The sequence below is a fragment of the Lynx canadensis genome, chromosome B2 (genome assembly GCF_007474595.2).
Source record: "Lynx canadensis isolate LIC74 chromosome B2, mLynCan4.pri.v2, whole genome shotgun sequence".
NCBI lineage: Eukaryota > Metazoa > Chordata > Mammalia > Carnivora > Felidae > Lynx > Lynx canadensis.
Window position 1 is genome coordinate 70,112,656 of NC_044307.1, and position 19,091 is coordinate 70,131,746.

The 19,091-nt window shown below is 41.8% G+C and overlaps 1 protein-coding gene across 1 annotated transcript; it reads right to left on the reverse strand.

Moving 5' to 3' along the window:
• Positions 1-4,913: 4,913 nt before the first annotated feature.
• On the reverse strand, positions 4,914-7,474 carry HTR1B (5-hydroxytryptamine receptor 1B). Its single transcript, XM_030315877.1, has one exon. The coding sequence runs from the start codon at positions 7,398-7,400 to the stop codon at positions 6,231-6,233; it is 1,170 nt and encodes a 389-aa protein (XP_030171737.1). The 5' UTR covers positions 7,401-7,474; the 3' UTR covers positions 4,914-6,230.
• Positions 7,475-19,091: the final 11,617 nt, after the last annotated feature.

The following is a 19,091-nucleotide window of genomic DNA, read 5'->3' on the forward strand; positions in this document are numbered from 1 at the left end:
AAAGACTTGCTATTGCATTTTATTTATTTTTTTTTTTCAACGTTTATTTATTTTTGGGACAGAGAGAGACAGAGCATGAACGGGGGAGGGGCAGAGAGAGAGGGAGACACAGAATCGGAAACAGGCTCCAGGCTCTGAGCCATCAGCCCAGAGCCCGACGCGGGGCTCGAACTCACAGACCGCGAGATCGTGACCTGGCTGAAGTCGGACGCTTAACCGACTGCGCCACCCAGGCGCCCCTGCTATTGCATTTTAAACCTACCAACATACTAGGGGCCTTCATGCCAGTAACCTCATGGCAAACTTCCCACTGTGTGATTAGCCCAACATGCTACACTCTGTGGGAAAGCCTCTGAGGGGCAGGGGAAAAGAGAATGCACTCAAGGACCTTACAGGCAGGCAATACTGGGATGGCGAGATAAAGAGCCAAAACAGTGTTTCCCCACAAAAGCACATCAGCCTAATGCTGAACCTATTGAGACTATTCAATGAAATAAGGGTAGATTGATGAATGATGTCAGCATTGCAAGTCTACACATGATCACAAACCAGATTAGCAGATAAACTTAGAAGAGACAACCAGATGTGTATGCAAAAGTGCCCTGGGCACAACTCCCACACCAAGTAACCTACCCTTTGTGGACTCTTCCATCACTGCAGTCCCATCACCACACTTGTGAGCAAGAGATATCCTGAAATCTAGTTACTCTAATATGGAATGACCAATCAGAGGCCGATGTGTGGAATGTTCCCACAGAGTCTGGGAGGATATGAGTCATGCCTTCATGCATCATTGAAGCAAGCTGTGTGTAGATTCATTTAAGCATTTACCATAAATGGATCCCTATATCACCATCTGTTCACTGTAGATACAGGAAATATTATAAAGACATTTTTGTTACATAGATATGCAGTTGGTAGTTTTGGAAAGGCTTTTTCTTATCTTTTGAAATATATACTAATAAGTCAAAAGAAATGGGCATTTTCTTTTACAGACTACACCGGGAATAGTGTTAAGTCTTTGCCTGTGTCAGCTGACTCAACTCCAGGAACTGGCTCTCTCTCAGGGAATACTGAAAACACTAGTATAATCCTAAAATGTGGATGTTGACTTTGAAAGTCAGATTTAACTGACAGATGTGTGAAATGGCGCATAGGAAACTCCCCACTGGGGATAATGAAAATGCTGGGAGCAATAGTGAAGGGGGAATGGCAAAAATGTAACCTGTTTTCTCATTTTATATGATCCTTTCTCTGACACAGAAATTTATGTTTGTGATACATAAGATGATAGTCACATTTATCTATGCCTCTTTTTAAAGTAAATGCCAAAATTACACAGACTTAAAAGTCTGTCCTCTGGGAAAAACTGACATACAAGTACACCTTAACTTCTGTACCAAAAAACAACCCTCTCTTTAAATGATAAATGACAAATGTTCTACCTCTGAACTATGGATATATCAACCTCAAACCAATAAATTTTGAAAAGAAAAACACAGTGATGAGAAAAACCGTAGTGGCGAAAGACATACCTAAGAATTAGCTCTCTTTAATTTGAATATAAATTCTTTGTCTTCTAACCTCTGAACTCACCCATTGCCATGTTCATCAATGGTCATAATGTCTTAACTACTAAGATTTTAGCATTTCCCAGGACTAGAGGTGAAGAAGAAAATAACTGACTTTGCATATATGAAGAAAAATTTTAGGCTTGTTTTAGGGATCCTCTGCCTGAATTTGCAGTTCCCAAAAATCTATTTTAAATAAATGATAAGCCCCCTCTCCGTTGCTTCATGGATCTTCATTTCTATGAGCCTAGAGAAGTCAATACCATTTGCAGTGTCCAAGAAGTTAGAGATTGTGTATAGTGAGCACCTGAATCCTGGAAACTCAGCGACACTCTGCCCCCTGGTGGACTGCTCAAGGATGGACCTTGATGAAGGGCACAGAAGGTTCACTTCCCACCCACTTACCCTGCCAACCTCTTTCCTTCTGAAAATTGCAGTGAATGCCTCAGTTAAAAGCTTTTGCCTTCACTAATTACACATTAATTTGAATCAACAATTTTTTATATATATAAAAACGCTGGGCTGCCTAATCAGCCCTCTGGAGCTAAAATAAGAACATTAGATCAACACGTTATCACTGGTTATCATGGCTTTTCGTGGGTAAGAAAAAAGCAGAAAAAGTGGAAAATGAAACACTGAGAAAAGATGTAGATGTGGTGAGGGTCTTTGGACTCTGGGGAAATCGCTAGACAAAGAAAAGGAAGAAGAGTTTAAAAGTGAATAAGAGGATGCTATAGGAAGTGAAATAGTTGGCAATTTCATTTTGGCCATTAAAGCCACTGCAAACCATCTTTCATGTGTCCTTTAGCCCTTGGGGTTATTTTTCACCAGCCTAAGTGGCTAAGTGTGAAAGACTCTTAACCTCAGTCATTTCCAGTGTAGCCAGGTTTCTTCCATTCAGGCTAGCTTCATCCTCCCCAGTTCAATCTTTCTCAAAGAGCTCTCAGTTGTTCTATGCTACAGGTGCTACAGGAGGCAAGAAAATAATGGCTAAAGAGGAAGTACATGTTCTGAGAAGCCAAAGAAGTGTCAGGTATTTTGATAGGTGCCTTACATGCATAGGTTCCTGCAACCAATTGCAAGCAGGCTGCATTTGAGGAGAGCCACAAAGTTATCCCATGCTCTATTTGCAATTCAAACCTAGGACTTTCTGATTCCAAAAGCTGTTTTTCTGTCTACTTCTCTGGTGTTCATATAATTCAGTCTCCACCTCTTACGTTTCCCCAAGCTTGCTTGTACCCCTGCATTTCAAGCACCATGCAGTACTTTGGCATCTCACTACCTACCTAGACACAACATTCCCCCTAAAAATACGGATCTGGAAAATTCTAGTGATAATGCATCTGACTTACCCTGTTTTGCAGAATGTGAGAGCACAATCTGCCTAATTCCTTTTAAATTCTTCTACAAACGAAATCCCCCAAGTTGTGGCTGTACTTGCCAGTCCGCCACAGTATCATTTATCATCAATTATTCTCTCTTGAAGGTTCAAAGTCCTCAATGTCCCCCAGAATCCAATGAACCAATCCTTCTAAAAGAATAGAATCACTACCCATTCCTTTTTTGAGCACGAAAAGGACTTTATTTCATTATTCTCCGAAATTTCATTTCCAATTACACATTTGTTGAAAGGTGGAATACCAAAGGCAATTTTTAGTTACAGCAACTCCATCAAATACACATAATCTGAGATTTTACTGCTTGCATGAATTATAGTCCTCACAGGGTTTCCTGGTTAAAGAAGATAAAACTAAGATAATAGGAAAAGTGAAGAATATTGTTCTGTAGGAAATTTGTTGAACTCAATAACCATCATTCATGGGTACCGTGTCCATTTTTTTTAAAGGAAACTCTAAAATTGCTAGAAACACAAGACAACATTGGTATTTTTGAATGAGTATACATTCATATATTTGTGTGAATCTTTGTGCAATTAAACAATATGGCAAATGTTATTTGTTACCACAGCCAATGAAGATGTATTTTCATTTCTATACAAGTTGAACATTTCCATCTCCCATTTTATGTTCTGCAAAAAATCCATATGTCTAGTTGATGAACAATGCTATAGGCAGCAGTAACTGAGAAGGAGTGTAACAGTCGTTAACTACATATCCCTGGGATGAATGATACACTTTGCATTATCATATGCGATGCTGGATGATGAGTCTAGATCTCGTATAACTACAAGGGTTTGCAAGCTTCTACTGCACACAATATGCCCCAAATTCAGTCAATTCAGCCAAATAATGAAGCAAAACTGTAAGTGGGTAATCTACAAATGGCAAACAGCCCATGTGACTAAATTGACCATGTTTTGTTAATATGAGGACACAATCATTGTAGGTTCCCTAGAAAGAACTCATTTGCAAGTTTCAATTTATTTATTTATTTCAATTAATTTTCCCCCTCAGGCCCCTAGAAGTTGGCTTAATTGTTTCTTAGGCCCAAAGAAAACACAGCTGCATAGACAAAAGACAAACATATTAATAACATAAACACAAATACTGTGCTGTATGCACATTCCAATCAATAGTAAGCTAGATTTCTCCATAGGAGAAATGTCACAAAACAAACAAACAAAAACCTGGGGGATATAACAGAAACATAGGGATTATCCAATGCCTCAAATTTTATTTTACTCCAGCGGCAGGTGTAAATGTTGATCAAAATTCCCCTTTTTACTTAGTTTATGTGTGAACTTTTGAATAGTGTATTTTCAAGAGTCATTACCCTAGAGTGAAGATCTGCACAGTAGGAAAGCAGTGTACTTCAGCTCAATACATCTATTGTCTGAGAGTCTGGACTGGGGAGCTTCAAGCAGGGAGGGAATCCATTTTACAAAGACAACTTGCTTCTGCAGACAAAAGGTATCACACTGCAGAAAGCTCTCTGAAGAATGGAGTGTAAATCTTCTTTGGCATACAAAATGCTCCACATACATATTTTGTTTTCTGTGCAGATGATCCTTCAGGGCTACTCCTTTTTATTTAGATAATGCATTTTTCATCTTTTGTTGTGTAATCTTGCCCTGTGTTGGAGAGGCCTCAGAGTGAATTTGGTATCACAACTAAGCATTATTGAAATTTGAAAAGACATATAAATATAAAGTATTACTGATAATATATTCATTGAGGTATCAGGTCGGTGACAAATTCCCAAGGTTCAAAAGCTTGTCATTTTCCTGATTGCCTAGTAAATCTGAGGTTTGGTTCCATGAGTTATAGGAAAAAACAGGCTCCATGTTAACATCTCTAAGCTTTTCTAAAGTCCTTGCATGTCATTTTCTAGTAATCTTTGTTCCCAACCAAACTTCAGTAACAAGGGAAAACAAGTTTCTGGTTTTTTTTTTCCTTTAACATAGATTTTGGGTTCTTTCTTACTGCATTTTGAAGATTTTTGGAAAAAGGAGGTGGTTCTCTTACTTTATATATGGGCACACAAAGGAATTACAGATGGGAAGGAGAATGTAAATGACTATCAGAAAAAAGTCTCATGCATTTAAGATTTTTTACAAGTCAAAATATACATCCTCCCATTGCCCCCCCCCCCATTCCTTAATTGTAGAAGAACCATTTTTATTTTATCAGTCTCCTTCACATCTCACTGGATTGGTTAAGGAATAAACATACCTTTCTTGTTAAGGAGCAGTATATATCTAATAGCCATCAGTTTAATCGACTGCATTAATAAGAAATATAGCAGCAGCTTGGGCTGAATCACCCATTGTATTCTTCATTTATGAGGATTTAAATGTGTAAAATGACAAGCACATGAAATTAGGAGGAAAATAAAGCAATCTGCAGACTTTGGCACTAGCACACGTAATGCTTTGAGTTGTTAGTGTGGTTTGACAATCACTAAATAGGAATTAAAAAAATTACAAATCTGCAGAAAACAAACAACCATAGGTGTTGGTTCTCAGTTTAATCCTTCCCATCTCCCATCCCCACCCACCCCATATAGTTTCAATTATAATAAAAATAGAGATCTTAACATCAGAATTTTGCTGTTAAACTCTTCAAGGTTTCTCTGCATCATCCAAGCCACACACATTTGGTTTGAAGCACCAAATCCACAAGTTTCTCCAACCAAGTTTAAATAAACAGAAAGTGAAGACTGAAAGATGCCAAAGTAACTCTTCTTAAATGAAGCTGAAACACAAAGTTCTCCCCAAAACAAAGGGTATCAGGCTTCTAGTTCAAGTACTGCCAGGCTGTATGTAGATCTGTCTCAGACAGGATTCAGACAACTACAAGTACCACCGGTTCTAGAGGGAGGGCATGATCCATGATACCAAAGCAGGGCAAAGATCCCCCTTCCATCATTGATTTTTAAAGTTACAACCCTCCCTTATGATTGGCTGCTGCAGGGTCAGTGCTGGACCTGGGGTGTGAGGGGAGGAAGTGAGCTTCCTCCTCCGCAGGGAAGCTCTACCTTTAGTTTGAACAGTTCTCCTCTCAGAGCTCGCTCGCTTGCTCGCTCTCTCTCTCTCTCTCTCTCAGGGCTGTCCTGGCTTCTCAGGATCCATTGCCCTTGCCCAGAAGACAGAGCCTCAATCTGACCCAGTAACAGTGAAAGAAGAGTGGACCTACCTGTGGAACCAGACACAACATGGTCCCCAAGGGCCGCTTAGGCTACCCCACTGCAACTGACAAGTCAACCTGTGCACTTAAAGCGTATCAGTTTATGGAACGCTTGTTTGAAGTCCTCATTGGACATGGTATAGATGATGGGGTTGATAAGGGAGTTGAGATAGCCCAGCCACGTGAAGAAGTCAAAGATGGCCAGGTGGAACCAGCAGGCATCCTTGCAAATAGGCATCACCAGGGAGATGATGAAGAAGGGCAGCCAACACACAATAAAGGCTCCCAAAATGATCCCCAGGGTCTTAGTGGCTTTGCGCTCCCTAGCGGCCATGAGCTTCTTCTTCTCTAGCAGGGCGTCAGAGACTCGCACTTTGACTTGGTTCACGTACACAGGGGACCCGGATTCGCTGGGCACATCGGGAGCCCGGGAGTTAACGGAGGTGACCGAGGATGTGGACCCGGGGGAGTCGGTTATCAGCTGGGCTCGGGTCAGGCGCTTGCCGGTCCTGTTGGGCGTCTGTTTCAAAATCCGGGAGCGGGCTTCCACATAGATGCGGCCGTAGAGGGCGATGAGGAGCAGGGTGGGGAAGTAGAAAGCGCCCACCGTGGAGTAAACTGTGTAGAGCATGTGGTCGGTGTTCACCCTGCAGTCCGACACCTCCTCCTCGGCTTTGGCTTGACGCCAGAAGAAGGGCGGCAGCGAGATGGAGATGGAGAAGACCCACACCAGCGCGATCATGACCGCGGCCCTCTTGGGAGTCCTTTTAGCGGAGTACTCCACAGCGTCCGTGATGGCCCAGTAGCGGTCCAGGGCGATGACACAGAGGTGCAGGATGGAAGCTGTGCAACAGGTGATGTCCGACGACAGCCAGAAGTCGCAGACCACCTGGCCCAGCGTCCAGCGGCCAGTGACCGTGTACATGGTGCTGATGGGCATCACCAGGATGGATACGAGCAGGTCGGTTACCGCCAGGGAGGCGATCAGGTAGTTGGCTGGGGTGTGCAGCTTCCGGGTCCGGTACACAGTGGCAATCACAAAAGCATTGGAGAGCGTGGTGGCCAAGGTGAAGAGCGCCAGCACCAGGATCAGGAGTACTTTCCAGGGCAGGGCGATGGAGTCCTGGTAAATATAGCCCTCGATGCTGCAATTGGGGGGAGCGGAGGAGAGGTTGGCTTGAGAAACCCCGGTCTGGGAGCCCGCGGGCGGCGGTGGGGCGCAATGAGTGTTGGTTTCTTCCATGTCTCTCCTCTACACGGCTCTGGAGCGCAGCTCTTGGGCATGGAGCGAACGAGGGAAAGGGCGGAAGGACCGCGGAGGAGACCACAGTCTTGTCTCTCGATTGCTAGTCAGTTCCGTGGGATCCTCAATTATTCCTCCACCCAGATTCCCAGCTGAAACTAGAGGTCAAGGGCGCGGCAGCCTAGGCAGACGAGCGCGTCTTCTGCACTTCCAGTGCGCCGGGCGCTGCCGCCGCGGCTCTGCCTGCTCCTCTCCACTCCCCGTCTTGGCCCTGGGTTGCTAAGGACTGGCCCACCAAGCCCAGCTCCACTCCGGATCCTACTCAAGGCGTCTAGTAGCGGAGGGTGATGTATTGTTTGAGAAGGGAGCATCAGCCAGGTGGGGTCTCTTACCCCAGTTGCTCCGGGCTGAGTCTCCTAACCCAGGCGCTCCTTGATCTGCAGAATCGGCCCGCAAGAGTTTCCTGGCTGTTGAGACCGAAGCTGGCAGGCCAGCCAGGAGTCCTGGTCTTGCATTCCCGCCCCCTCCCCAGACTCGGGCAGTTTCCTGCGGCTGCTTTGGCCGCCAGAGCTGGGTGGGGTGAAGTCTGGGAGCCGCGCTGCGCCGCGCCTCGCTCCGGAGCTCTGCCCTCCCTTCTTTTCACGCGCTGGCCACTCCGGCGAGCTGCCCCGCGGAGACGGGGCCGCAAGAAGGGGGACTCGGGGGCTGGGGCTGTGGCTGCGGCTGCCCGCAACGCGCCGCCACTGCCACCATCACCTCGGACCCACTGGCACCGCTTGGAGCCATGCTGCTGGGTGCACGGGTCTGGGGGACCTGGCGCGGCACGCGGGTAAGGGGCAGGTGTCTTAGGGAGCTGGACGAACGCAGCGTGCGCCAGTCCCGGAGGAGCGTGTGAGCGGCACAGCAGATGGACTCCTTTTATAGAGTCCAGGTCCGGGCTGCCCTAGCCTTGCAACTCTTGCTGCTCGGCGAGTGCGGGCGCCCGCTCCCCATCACCTTCCCCTTTTCTCTCTCCCCCGCCCCTCCTTTCCTCCCGCCTGGTTCCCTCCCCGGGCAGGGAAGCTTCCCTCCGGGTCCTACCGCCCTCTCTCCCCACTACCCATCCTCTGGCCCCTCTCCCAATCCTGACACCCAGACTCCGCAGTTCTGGCCAGGAATGGGGATGAGGGCGTCCTGTCCTTGCTTCTGTCCCCTTCGAAGCTTGCAGTGCGGCCCTCCAGTTAGATCCACGCCCTCAGCCCAGGCACATTCCCTGCGTCCCTTCCTGGGCTTCCACTTAAGCACCCACACCACAGCAGGCCAGTGCTAGGTGGAGCCAGCCCCAGGCTCTGACCTCTCCACTCAGGAATTTTATCCAGCCCTGCGGACCACACCCAGGTTAGAAGGAGGCGCCAGTAATATCGCCTTAGAAGGAAATGGCCAATAGTGCATTTTAAACTTCAGGCTTCAAGTCCTACTTAACTCTTGGTACAATACGCACTATTAATTTCATATCTGGTTTTAGGAATCTGTGCTTTCCATTCAGTCCCTTCCCTTTAACTGTGGGTCAACAGGCAGACAGAAAGCTGTCTACACTGTCTACAAACATGTAAAAGTATCACAAACAGAAGCCTACCATTTGTGAAATTAAACCTTCCATTCCTCTCTCCCTCTCCAGCCAGCCGCTCAGCAGTTCAATGCCTCTGGAAAACAGTTCACAGTAAGCACCTTCCCTCCCACAGCCCTTGAGAAAGGAGGTCAACAAAATTCAAAAGGAAAAAAAAAAAAAGAAAGAAAGAAAGAAAGAAAGAAAGAAAGAAAGAAAAAGGAAAAAAAAAAAAAAACGTGTTTTGGGGCCATCAGCACCAGTGTGTCTTCTTTGCCCTCAACAAATACATCAGGGTATCAGCCAAATGTGGCACCAAGCAATACCAGTTCCCAGGTCCCATGACCTTCAGCAGTTCCCGGCTGCTCAGTTCCCCCCTCCAACTGTAACCGAAACAAATGTATGGTACAAGTACCAGTCTGTGAAAGTTTACAGAAAAGCACCAGGAAAGAGCAATGTACTTTCAGCCCTCAGAGCTAAGCCATCCCAACTAGGAGTTTCTAGCACCTAGCTCGGTGTTTAGTGGGTATAATGCATTCAATGAACACAACATCATAAGTGAATTTACCAGGTTAAGTGTAAGCATATTTTAAAGAGAATTATTCAGTCTAGAGCCCAAGATTATTTCATCCACCATTGAGTTTAGAAGAATAATTAAGAGTCTTTGAAAGAAGAACTTTTTACCCAAGGTGACACAACACTGACCCAAGTTCTCTTAATTTCATATTCCCTAAAACAGGCAAAAATAGAGTGCTTACCCTGTGCTAGGAATTCTAGGCACCAGGGGTATGATGGGGGTATACACAGACCCAGTTTTCAAATAGCCTATATTCTAGAAAAGGCAGATAGACAATAGCCACACAAACAAGCAGATGATTAACATACTTTCATATTGCGGTAAGTATTATAAAGAAAATAGTACATTCCTGCATTGAGAGTGAGGATACTCCTCTAGGCAGCAGCTCTCCAAAAATACCCTCTGGAACTGTCTGGGTTGCAGGAGCCAAGGTGGAGATAAAAGAAAACCTTCTCTTTCCTCTTCTCCTGTCCCTAGCACCCAGCATTGCTTCTGCTAACCTTAAGCCTCATTTGCACAGCACGTTAAGGGGTCCTACCCATCCTCCCATCCTACCCACCCACATCAGGCGCCTAAATAGACTTCTTTTTTTTTCCCCCAAACTGCAGCACTCTCTTAGAAATCACAGCTGAGGAAAGCAAAGCAGGCAAGCCTAAACCACTAGGTGGGGGCGTTGGCCAGGATGGAGCAAAGTGTGTGTGGTTGCCGTTGGGGGGTGTGCCGGCAAACTATTTTCCTGCTATCTTAAGGGAGCGGCAAGATTAGGAGAACTGTTGGAAGGATGCGAAGCGGAGGAAGGCGGAGAGGAATTTTACCAAGCTGCAGGCAGCCTTTCCTGTTTAAATTTCTTCTCCAGGAGCGTGCAAAGGAGAAAACCACTTGCTCCTTCTAGGGTTTGGATTTAGCGACGTAAGGAACCTGTGGCTTTCTCCCAGCCACTCGTTCACTGTTTCGCGGAGTCCAGAACCCTTGGTGGAATCTGCCACCTGTGGGCGGAGTTTGATTTTTCTAGGCTTTGGTTAAGAATTGCGTGGACACACCAAGCCATCATACAGGGGGAATGAGGCAGAGTTTAGTGGAGAACGCCATTTCATTATCTTGGTTCCCTCTTTTCACTCACTCCTTTAGTACTTAAAAACATATAAAACACACAGGGGTACGTGTGTGTGGAACACTCAGGAGAGCAAGGAACTTTTAAAGTCCCCTCTGCTTGGGCCTCCCCCATAGAGGAGGGGCCCTTAGGCACAATCCACGTGCCCACTCTGCAGTCCCCAGCAGCGCAGGGAGGATGTTCCCTCCAAGTTAGCGGGGAAACAACCCACACAGACTCAGCCAGAGGGCAAGGAGGGAACGAGCTGGAACAGATCGAGATGGGGAAGTAGACTGCAGCAAAGGTTATTTGGGTCGAAATAAGCTTTTGTTTGGCCGAGCAGTTGAGACTGCAAGTTAGTGTGCTCCACGCGGTGGACCTCAAGCAGAAGCTGAGGAGGTAGAGGATAACGGAGTGAAGCCTGTGCTCAGACGCAAAGCCTGACCCGTGGCGGTGAGCTGTGGAGAGACCAGCGAAAAGTCGCCTATCAAAGAGACTTTGCCTACGCGAGAAAGGTTTGGCTGATGCAGGGAATTGAGAGGCGCAGGCTTGGAAGTTTGCAGCGCGGCGCTAGCTAGACCTAATGCTGTGAAGAGAAGCTCCTTCCACCTCCACGAAACCACACCTGATACACCCTAGAACGTGCCACGCAACTCAGCGCTGTCTTGGCTGGGAGCCAGCCAGCCAGCCAAAGGCGGGGCACTTAGGTCGTGCTTGCAGCATCCCCAGAGTCTTCCCTGCATTTTCCAGAAAGTGGCTGTTAAGAGAGCTTTGGGCACCGGAGCATAGACAGCAGTTGTAAGTTAATCTTTGCTTTGTTGCAATAAAAAAGCCAGAATGCTCAAGCTCTTGTCGCTTTGCTCCTTTGATAAAGGAAAATGCAATCTCACACTCTCCATCCCTACCACTTGAAAAATCCACAGCCAACCCCTAACCGCAACGTGTGGGGACCTGGCAAGCTCCTTTTTGCAAGTCCTGCTTCCTCAATCTATGGCCACTGTTTTTGTTTTTTGGCTTTAAACTCCCACACAGGAAATGGGCAGCAAGAGACTAGAGCTCTGTACAACGTTCTCATGTGTGGGAGTGGTAGCCTGTTTCTTGGTTCCTCCTGTATTTCCTCCAGTAACTTAAACTATTCCTTAAAAAGTATATTGGTAGTAATGAAAATACAAGCCTTACTTAGGTCTTGTTTCACGGAACCATGGAAACGTTCAGATGAACATATACAAACCTACAGATGTATACATACAGTTTTGCCAGACACCTTCGGGGGGTTACCAAACCCTGTGAGGCTTAGCTCCTCTCCATATTCACTGGGACCACATTGGGCCTTTGACAAGGTATCTGTGTCAGGGTACTAATGTGTTTTGTGCTTCATAAGGGAATTTAAATGCCAAATAATAAAACCAGGTGCTTTAGTTCCTTAATTCTAGACTGACGTATATTGATCCCAGAGAATTAGTAGCTCTGTTGTGTGTTTATAGGTGGATACAAATACTGTGTATCTATAGCGAAGGAAGAGTGTGGCAAAAAACAGAGCAAGTTTACATAATTTAGACACTTTCTAATTCCTGTCTCTGTAATAGCAGCCACTTTGCTACTTGGAACAGACATCCCCAACAGGTAGGTTACTGCTGGTTCAAAGCCAGCCTAGTTCCAGCTAGTAGAAGAGCTAGCTCTCAACTGAAGTCTCAATCACATATTTCCTGGCTGAAGATGTAGGTCTTAGAAGAAAATTTCTAACCTCATGCTTGAAGCAATATAAATGGAGATTGCCAGGGAAGGAGACGTTGAATTTTTCCTTTTGGACGAACAGTGGCATTTGGCAATAATAAGCCTTTGGATGAAATGCAATGGCAATGAGTCCACCAAACTTAGAAACAACTTGCTGTCTTAATTTGGCAGATCATTAGGCACCTCTATTCAGGATGAAGTCTCTCCAGAAAAATCACACAAAAGAATTTAACAGTGAGGTGAACGAAAGTGGCCTAAAGAAAGAAGCAATAGAAATTGGGTTTTGCCTCATTCAAACTAGGAAAAATTGCATTACTGTGGGATCGGTTTCAGTCTTGCAAACAAACAGACAGACAAGAAACAAAACAAAAACAGGCCAAGCTGGTTGATTGTTTTTTCACCTATAACTCATGAATAATAATCATTAGCCTTTCTTGAGCACTATGTGCCAGGCCTCGTGTTACAGGTTGCACATGTGTTCCTTCATTTAATTCTTATGAAAGTTCTAGGAATTGTCATCATCTTACTCATTTTCTGGATGAAGTTGAAGCTTAAAGAGTTCAAGTAAATTTGCCCTGTCAGACAGCTGATAGGTGATAAAATTCGTTTTCAAACCCAACTCTCTCTAATTTCAAAGTCCAACTCTTTACCGGTAGTCTACACTGAGCTAGCCATGCAGGTCAGTGCTGGTAGCCCTTTTAATCCTGTGACTTTATCTCATCTCATCTGTGAGGTAGAATTACTGTTCACTGCTAATTTAAGTCTCCAGAAGAATCTGATAGTTGCCTTCAAATTTTTCTGGGGGTGGTGATGGTGCTAAAAGTCAGGTAGAAGATTGTACACCATGATTATGTTTAACCAGCTAATCATCACTTCCAAAGTAGACCTGGTAGGTAAGCACACACCCCATATTCTGAAGTCCACAGCCCAGACAGAAATCAGGCTAAATCCTTTCTCAAGAAACTTTCTTTCCTGGCCCCATTCGTTACCTTCAGGGTGTGATTTTATTTTTTCTATTTTATCTACCTTTTTTCTTTTCCTTCTTCCTTTTCCTTCCCTGTCTCCTCATCCTTAACACTTCCTTCACACCCTACCACACACACATTAAGGAGCAAAACAAATTAACGCTTTTTAAAAATTGTATGAATGGAATGTGTTAAATACAGTGACAGTCACTATTCTCTATTTTTAATCACATTAGTCTAAATATCAGAAAAATGACCTGAAAAATTGAATTGTTTTCCCCATGTGTATAACATATTGATTCCAACCCCCCATAGATTTAGTAACTCACCAAAGAAAAAGAGACCTATTACCAATGAGACAATTATTCAGATCTAATCAACCAGGAATCAGTAAGTTAATCCACTAAGAACCTGTCCAAACCAAGAATATAAGCAAAAATAAATTTAAACTATGTCAGGTAAGCACCTGCATGCAGGAAGATGCCACAGCTTGTCATAATTTTTGCAAAGTAGGAAAATCTAGGTTAAACTATAAAAATAAAAACCTTGATAATGTCAATAACCACAGTATTATTTGTGTTAACACATTTAATAATGTAGAGTAAAAGGCAGACTTCTGCAAGTGATGGCAAACCAATGTAATCATACTTCAAAACAAAGGAGGGCATTTGTTTCAAGGAGAGTGGAGTCCCTCAAAATCAAAAGAGGAATTGAACCACCAAGCTTTGGGCACTGAAGGAATCAGATGAGCCCTGGGAACAATCAGCATCCTGGAACACTATCAGGACTCGGTCACTGTCTGTATGTGGACTCTTCATTTATTTCACAGTAAACAGGCTTTCTCTACATTGCTGAAAATCTTTTTCACCATTAATAACTTTTGATGTTTACTTCCTCAGCTTCGGTCATATTTCAGAAACTAATCTGAATCTGTTCAAAGTTCAGAAATTCTGAGAAATGGGTTCTGCTTCTGAGAAAAAAATGTAAGGAGACCAGGACAGATCAACATTCTGAGAGGAACAACTGGAAAAGTCGTGAATTTTATAAAGTTTGAAAAGCTGTGGAAGCAAGAAGAATTAGAAAAACTAAAATTCCAGAAAAGGATAGATATTTCCTACATAAGCTAATGATTGCTGCCTATTTTATTTGAGACATTTGCTGATCCTGGGCAAAGACTGTGAATTAGACTTGGTCCAGGCAGAGGGATTCTACTGGGAAAAGAGAAACAAGCAGAGGTTTTGATAGTTATTGGGGTCAGTGTGACAGTTTGGATTCTAGAAGAACCCCACATGCATGGCCAGTTTCACTGTGGATATTTGATATATGTTACAGCAAATTAGGAGCCCAAGGGAGTGGGGAGGAAAATTCCAACAGGCAAAATGAAATCACCTGCAGTTTTGAAGTACTTAGAAGAAAAAGTCCCTCTAGAGAAAAGAACCCTGCATTAAACATGTGACTAGTCTTCCCTGAGAAGACAGAGAACTTCCAGGCTTTCAATCAAAAGGCCAGGATGGTAAGTAAGACCCAAAGAACAGGATGAATCATAGACAGACTGATTCTATCTGCAAAGCAGCCTTGACTCACCTCAGTGCCTGACGGGTTGATGTAGACAGCTCTTCATGCATTCTGCCTAACTTAGGAAAAGATGAATATTCTTTGGACAAAACAGTATCATTTAGAGACTTTACAGTCCATTTATATGTAATATCTGATTACAGTTTTTTAAAATGATATGTGCCTAGTGCCGATAAAAATGTGACCAATAGTAATAACTGAAAAAACTAGATAACAGAAGTAAATCCATGTGCAACATAGATATTCGAATTAACCAGAAAAAAACTTTAAAATAACTATGATTAATATGTTTAAGAAAGAAAGGGAAAATGGACAAAATAGCTTAAAAATATAGAGAATTCCAGTAGTGAACAGAAATCTTTAAAAAGAGTTAAATTGGCACTCTAGAAATAAACATCCAGTTTTTGATATTAAGTACTCACTGAATGGATGTAATAGCACACTTGAAATGGTAACCTCATAAGTCAAAAAAAAAAAAATGTCTAAACTGAATCATAGAAGAAAAGTACAAAGAAAAGAACAAGAATGTAAAAGTCTGAGACTGGGTCAAATAACCTAAAATACAAGCACAGAAACAGAGGAACAAGAGAATGGAAAATAAAAAGTATTTAAAGAGATAATTTCCAAGAATTTCCAGAAACGCATGTGTTGGGTGAATATATCTAACAATGACACCATTAAAGAAGCTCAAAGAATTGTGGCCAGAATACATACAAAGAAAGCCACAGCTAAGCACATAATGGTCAAACTGCTGAAAACCAATGACAAAGAAAAAATTCATAAAACTGCCAGAGAAAAAGACATTACCTTCAAAGAAACACAGTAAGGCCATGGTTAACTTGTCAGAAACTATAAAAGTCAGGAGTGTCTGGGTGATTCAGTTGGTTAAGCATCTGTTGGGACTCTTGATATTGGTGGCTCAGGTCAGGATCTCGAGGTCCTGGGACTGAGCCCCGAGTCAGGCTCTGCGCTGACAGCTTGGAGCTTACTTGGGATTCTCTCTCTCTGCCCCTCCCCTGTGTGCTCACTCTTTCTCTCTCCCTCTCTCTCAAAATAGATAAATAAACATTTTTAGAAAAACTGTAAAACTCAGGAGATCATGTAATTGCACTTTATAACAGCTGAAAGTTTAAAAAAAAAATGTCAACCTAGAATCCCATACTTAGAATTAATATCTTCCCAAAATGGAGATGAAATACAAACGTTTTTAACCAAATGAAAGGTGAAAAAGTTTGTTGACAGTGGAATGGGCCTCTATGAGGTACAAAAGGAGATTCTTCAAGCTGAATGAAAATGATACTAAATATATAAGGAAATATAAAAGAGTAGTTAACTGTGTAAAATGATAATAATAATGTCTTATAGAGTTTATAATGTATGTAGAAGTAAAATGCATGACCACAATATTATGAAGAGTTGCTATCCCAAAAAAATGGGGATAAACAGAGTGAATAGTAGTAAAAGTTTTACATTGTTAAAGAAATGATAAACGTATTCAAGTTAAATCCTAAGATGTCAAGGATGCATATTGTAAAATCTCTAAGGTAGTGATTAAAAATCAATACAGGAATATAAATAGAATAGTACAAGTAACTGCTAAATACATAAGAAACTATAAAGGAATAAAGAAACAGTGCACCATAGGGTAAAAAGAAAAAAAAATCACATTATAGTATATTTAAACCTAAAAGCATTAGTAATTTCAATAATTGTAAATAAGTACAACCAATTAAAATGTTAAAAATTATCAGAGGCACCTGAGTAGCTCTGTCAGTTATCAGTTAAGCATCCAACTCTTGATTTAGGTTCAGATCATGGTTCATGGCTTGGAGCCCTCATAGGGCTCTGCACTGACAGCACATAGCCTGCTTTGGATTCTCTCTCTCTCTCTCTCTCTCTCTGCCCCTCCCCCACTTGTACTCTCTGTCTCTCTCAAAATAAACAAATAAATAAATAAACCTAAAAATAAATAAACTTTGAAAAACATTAAAAAAATAAAAATTATCAGATAAAAGAGATTAGATCTACCTATTTTAGTTTTAAAAAACAAATTTTTAATTTTAAAAATTAATTTTAATTTAAAAAACAAATATTTTACTTTAAATAATTAAAAAAAATGCTTAAAAGCTAAATGATAGGAAAAGAGTATGTCATGCAAATAGTAACCATAATTTAATAATAGAAAATTTAATTAATTAGTTAATTAAATTAGTTAACTAAATTAATTATTTAATTTTCTATTTAATAATAGAAAAGATAGACTTTAATTCAAGAAGCATCAATTCAACAGAAAGACATATGAATCTTAATGCCACATCCTCAAACTATATAAAATTTTTTTGATGGGAGTAAAAGTAGTACTAGACAAATCAACAATCAAATTTAGAGATTTTAACACAACTTTCTCTTTAGTTTATAGAATGAACAGCTGATAAAATAATACAAGCAGAAAACGATTAGTGATGATATGAAAGATTTGAACGGTATACTTACTTTCAGCTAAGTAACACAGAAAACATTTTATTTCAACAACTGCAAAATATATATTTTCTCGAAGGGCACAAGGAGCACTTATAAACACAAAATCTATACCAGACACAACACAAGTCTCAAATGAAACAGATCTTTCATCTGTGAAGACGAATGGTTGACATATAAGCATGTAATACAATATCAACATCATTAGCCATCTGGGAAATGCAAATTAAATGTGATACCACTACACCCTTGCTGAACTGTCTAAAAAAAAAGTAATACCACACTATCAAGTGCTGACAAAGATCGAGAGCAACTGGAACTCTTGTTGATAGGAATGCAAAATGGCACTGCCACTCTGGAAAAGTTTTGCAGGTTTATTATACAGTAAAATGTACATTCCAATTCCTTTCCAAGTTATCTACCCAAGAGAAATGAAAATGATGTGCATAGAGAAACCTGTACATGAATGCTTATAATAGCTGTATTCATAACTGCCAAAATTTGGGAACAACACAGATAGATTTCAACCAATGAGTGAATAAACAAACTGTAGTACATCCATATGATGGAATACTATTTAGCAATAAGAAGGAATCAACTACTGATTCATGCAATAACAGGACTAAATCTTAAATGCATTTTGAAGGGAAAGAAGGTAGGCCCAAAAAGCTAAATATTGGACAATTCAATTTATATGTCATTTGGGAAAATGCAGGAAGGTGGGAAGGAAGAAAACAGTTGCCAGTGGTTGATGATATTACCTCCAACCCCCACCCTCCACCAACACACATACACATACCCATACAATATAAGAAGAAGGCTACTTCACCTCAGTAGTATTCTTCTCATATAATCCATAACCACTGTCTACACATGGGAAAACATCACATAAACCCAAACTGATAGACATTCTACAAAATGCCTGAGCAGTGTTCTTCAGAATATCAGGGTCATGAATGAATGATAAGAAGAGACTGAGGAATTGTCATAGAACATAGGAGTACAAGGAGACATGCCACATAAATGCAATGCAGAATCAAGGACTGCATTCAGATACTGGGGAAAGTATGTTAGTGAAAAAATGGTATTCTACTAATGTTAATTTCTCCATTTTGATGAATTTTCCATGGTTATGTTAGATATTAACATAAAGTGAAGCTGGGTAAGGGGATATAAATATTCTGCATTCTATTTTTAAAATTCTTCTGTAATTCTGAAGTTACTTAATTTTTTTTAAGTTTTTAAACCCTCTCTCATAGGGCTGAAGGATTTAGGATGATGGATCAGAGGTAACCATTAGACTTCCTCATGAAAATGTTTTATATAGTTACGGTTTCTGAACCATCTGAAGATATGAACAATTCACAAATATTTAAAAGTAAATACAAATGAATAGGGTTTTCTTAAGTTTATTCTTTAGCCACTCTCCAAATTTTGTCCAAATATATTCTTGTGGCATATGCTGCAATAATATGTGCTTATTAGAAGGAAGAGTAACATCAGATAAAGGGATTTATGTAGATTTGTGTAGAGTTGGTGGCAGAAAATATTCAAGCCTCAGCATCTTATATTAAAACACCAAAATGAAGTTTCTATTACCATTGCTTATGAAGCGCAAAAGTACATTGCCTTCTATGCCAATAATAGTTTAGAGATAATATAAATGTTTTGCTTTAATTAGACTCCT

Bases quoted from the DNA above. Each gene is read 5' to 3' on its own strand.
- HTR1B (XM_030315877.1), bottom strand. From the start codon at position 7,400: ATGGAAGAAACCAACACTCATTGCGCCCCACCGCCGCCCGCGGGCTCC.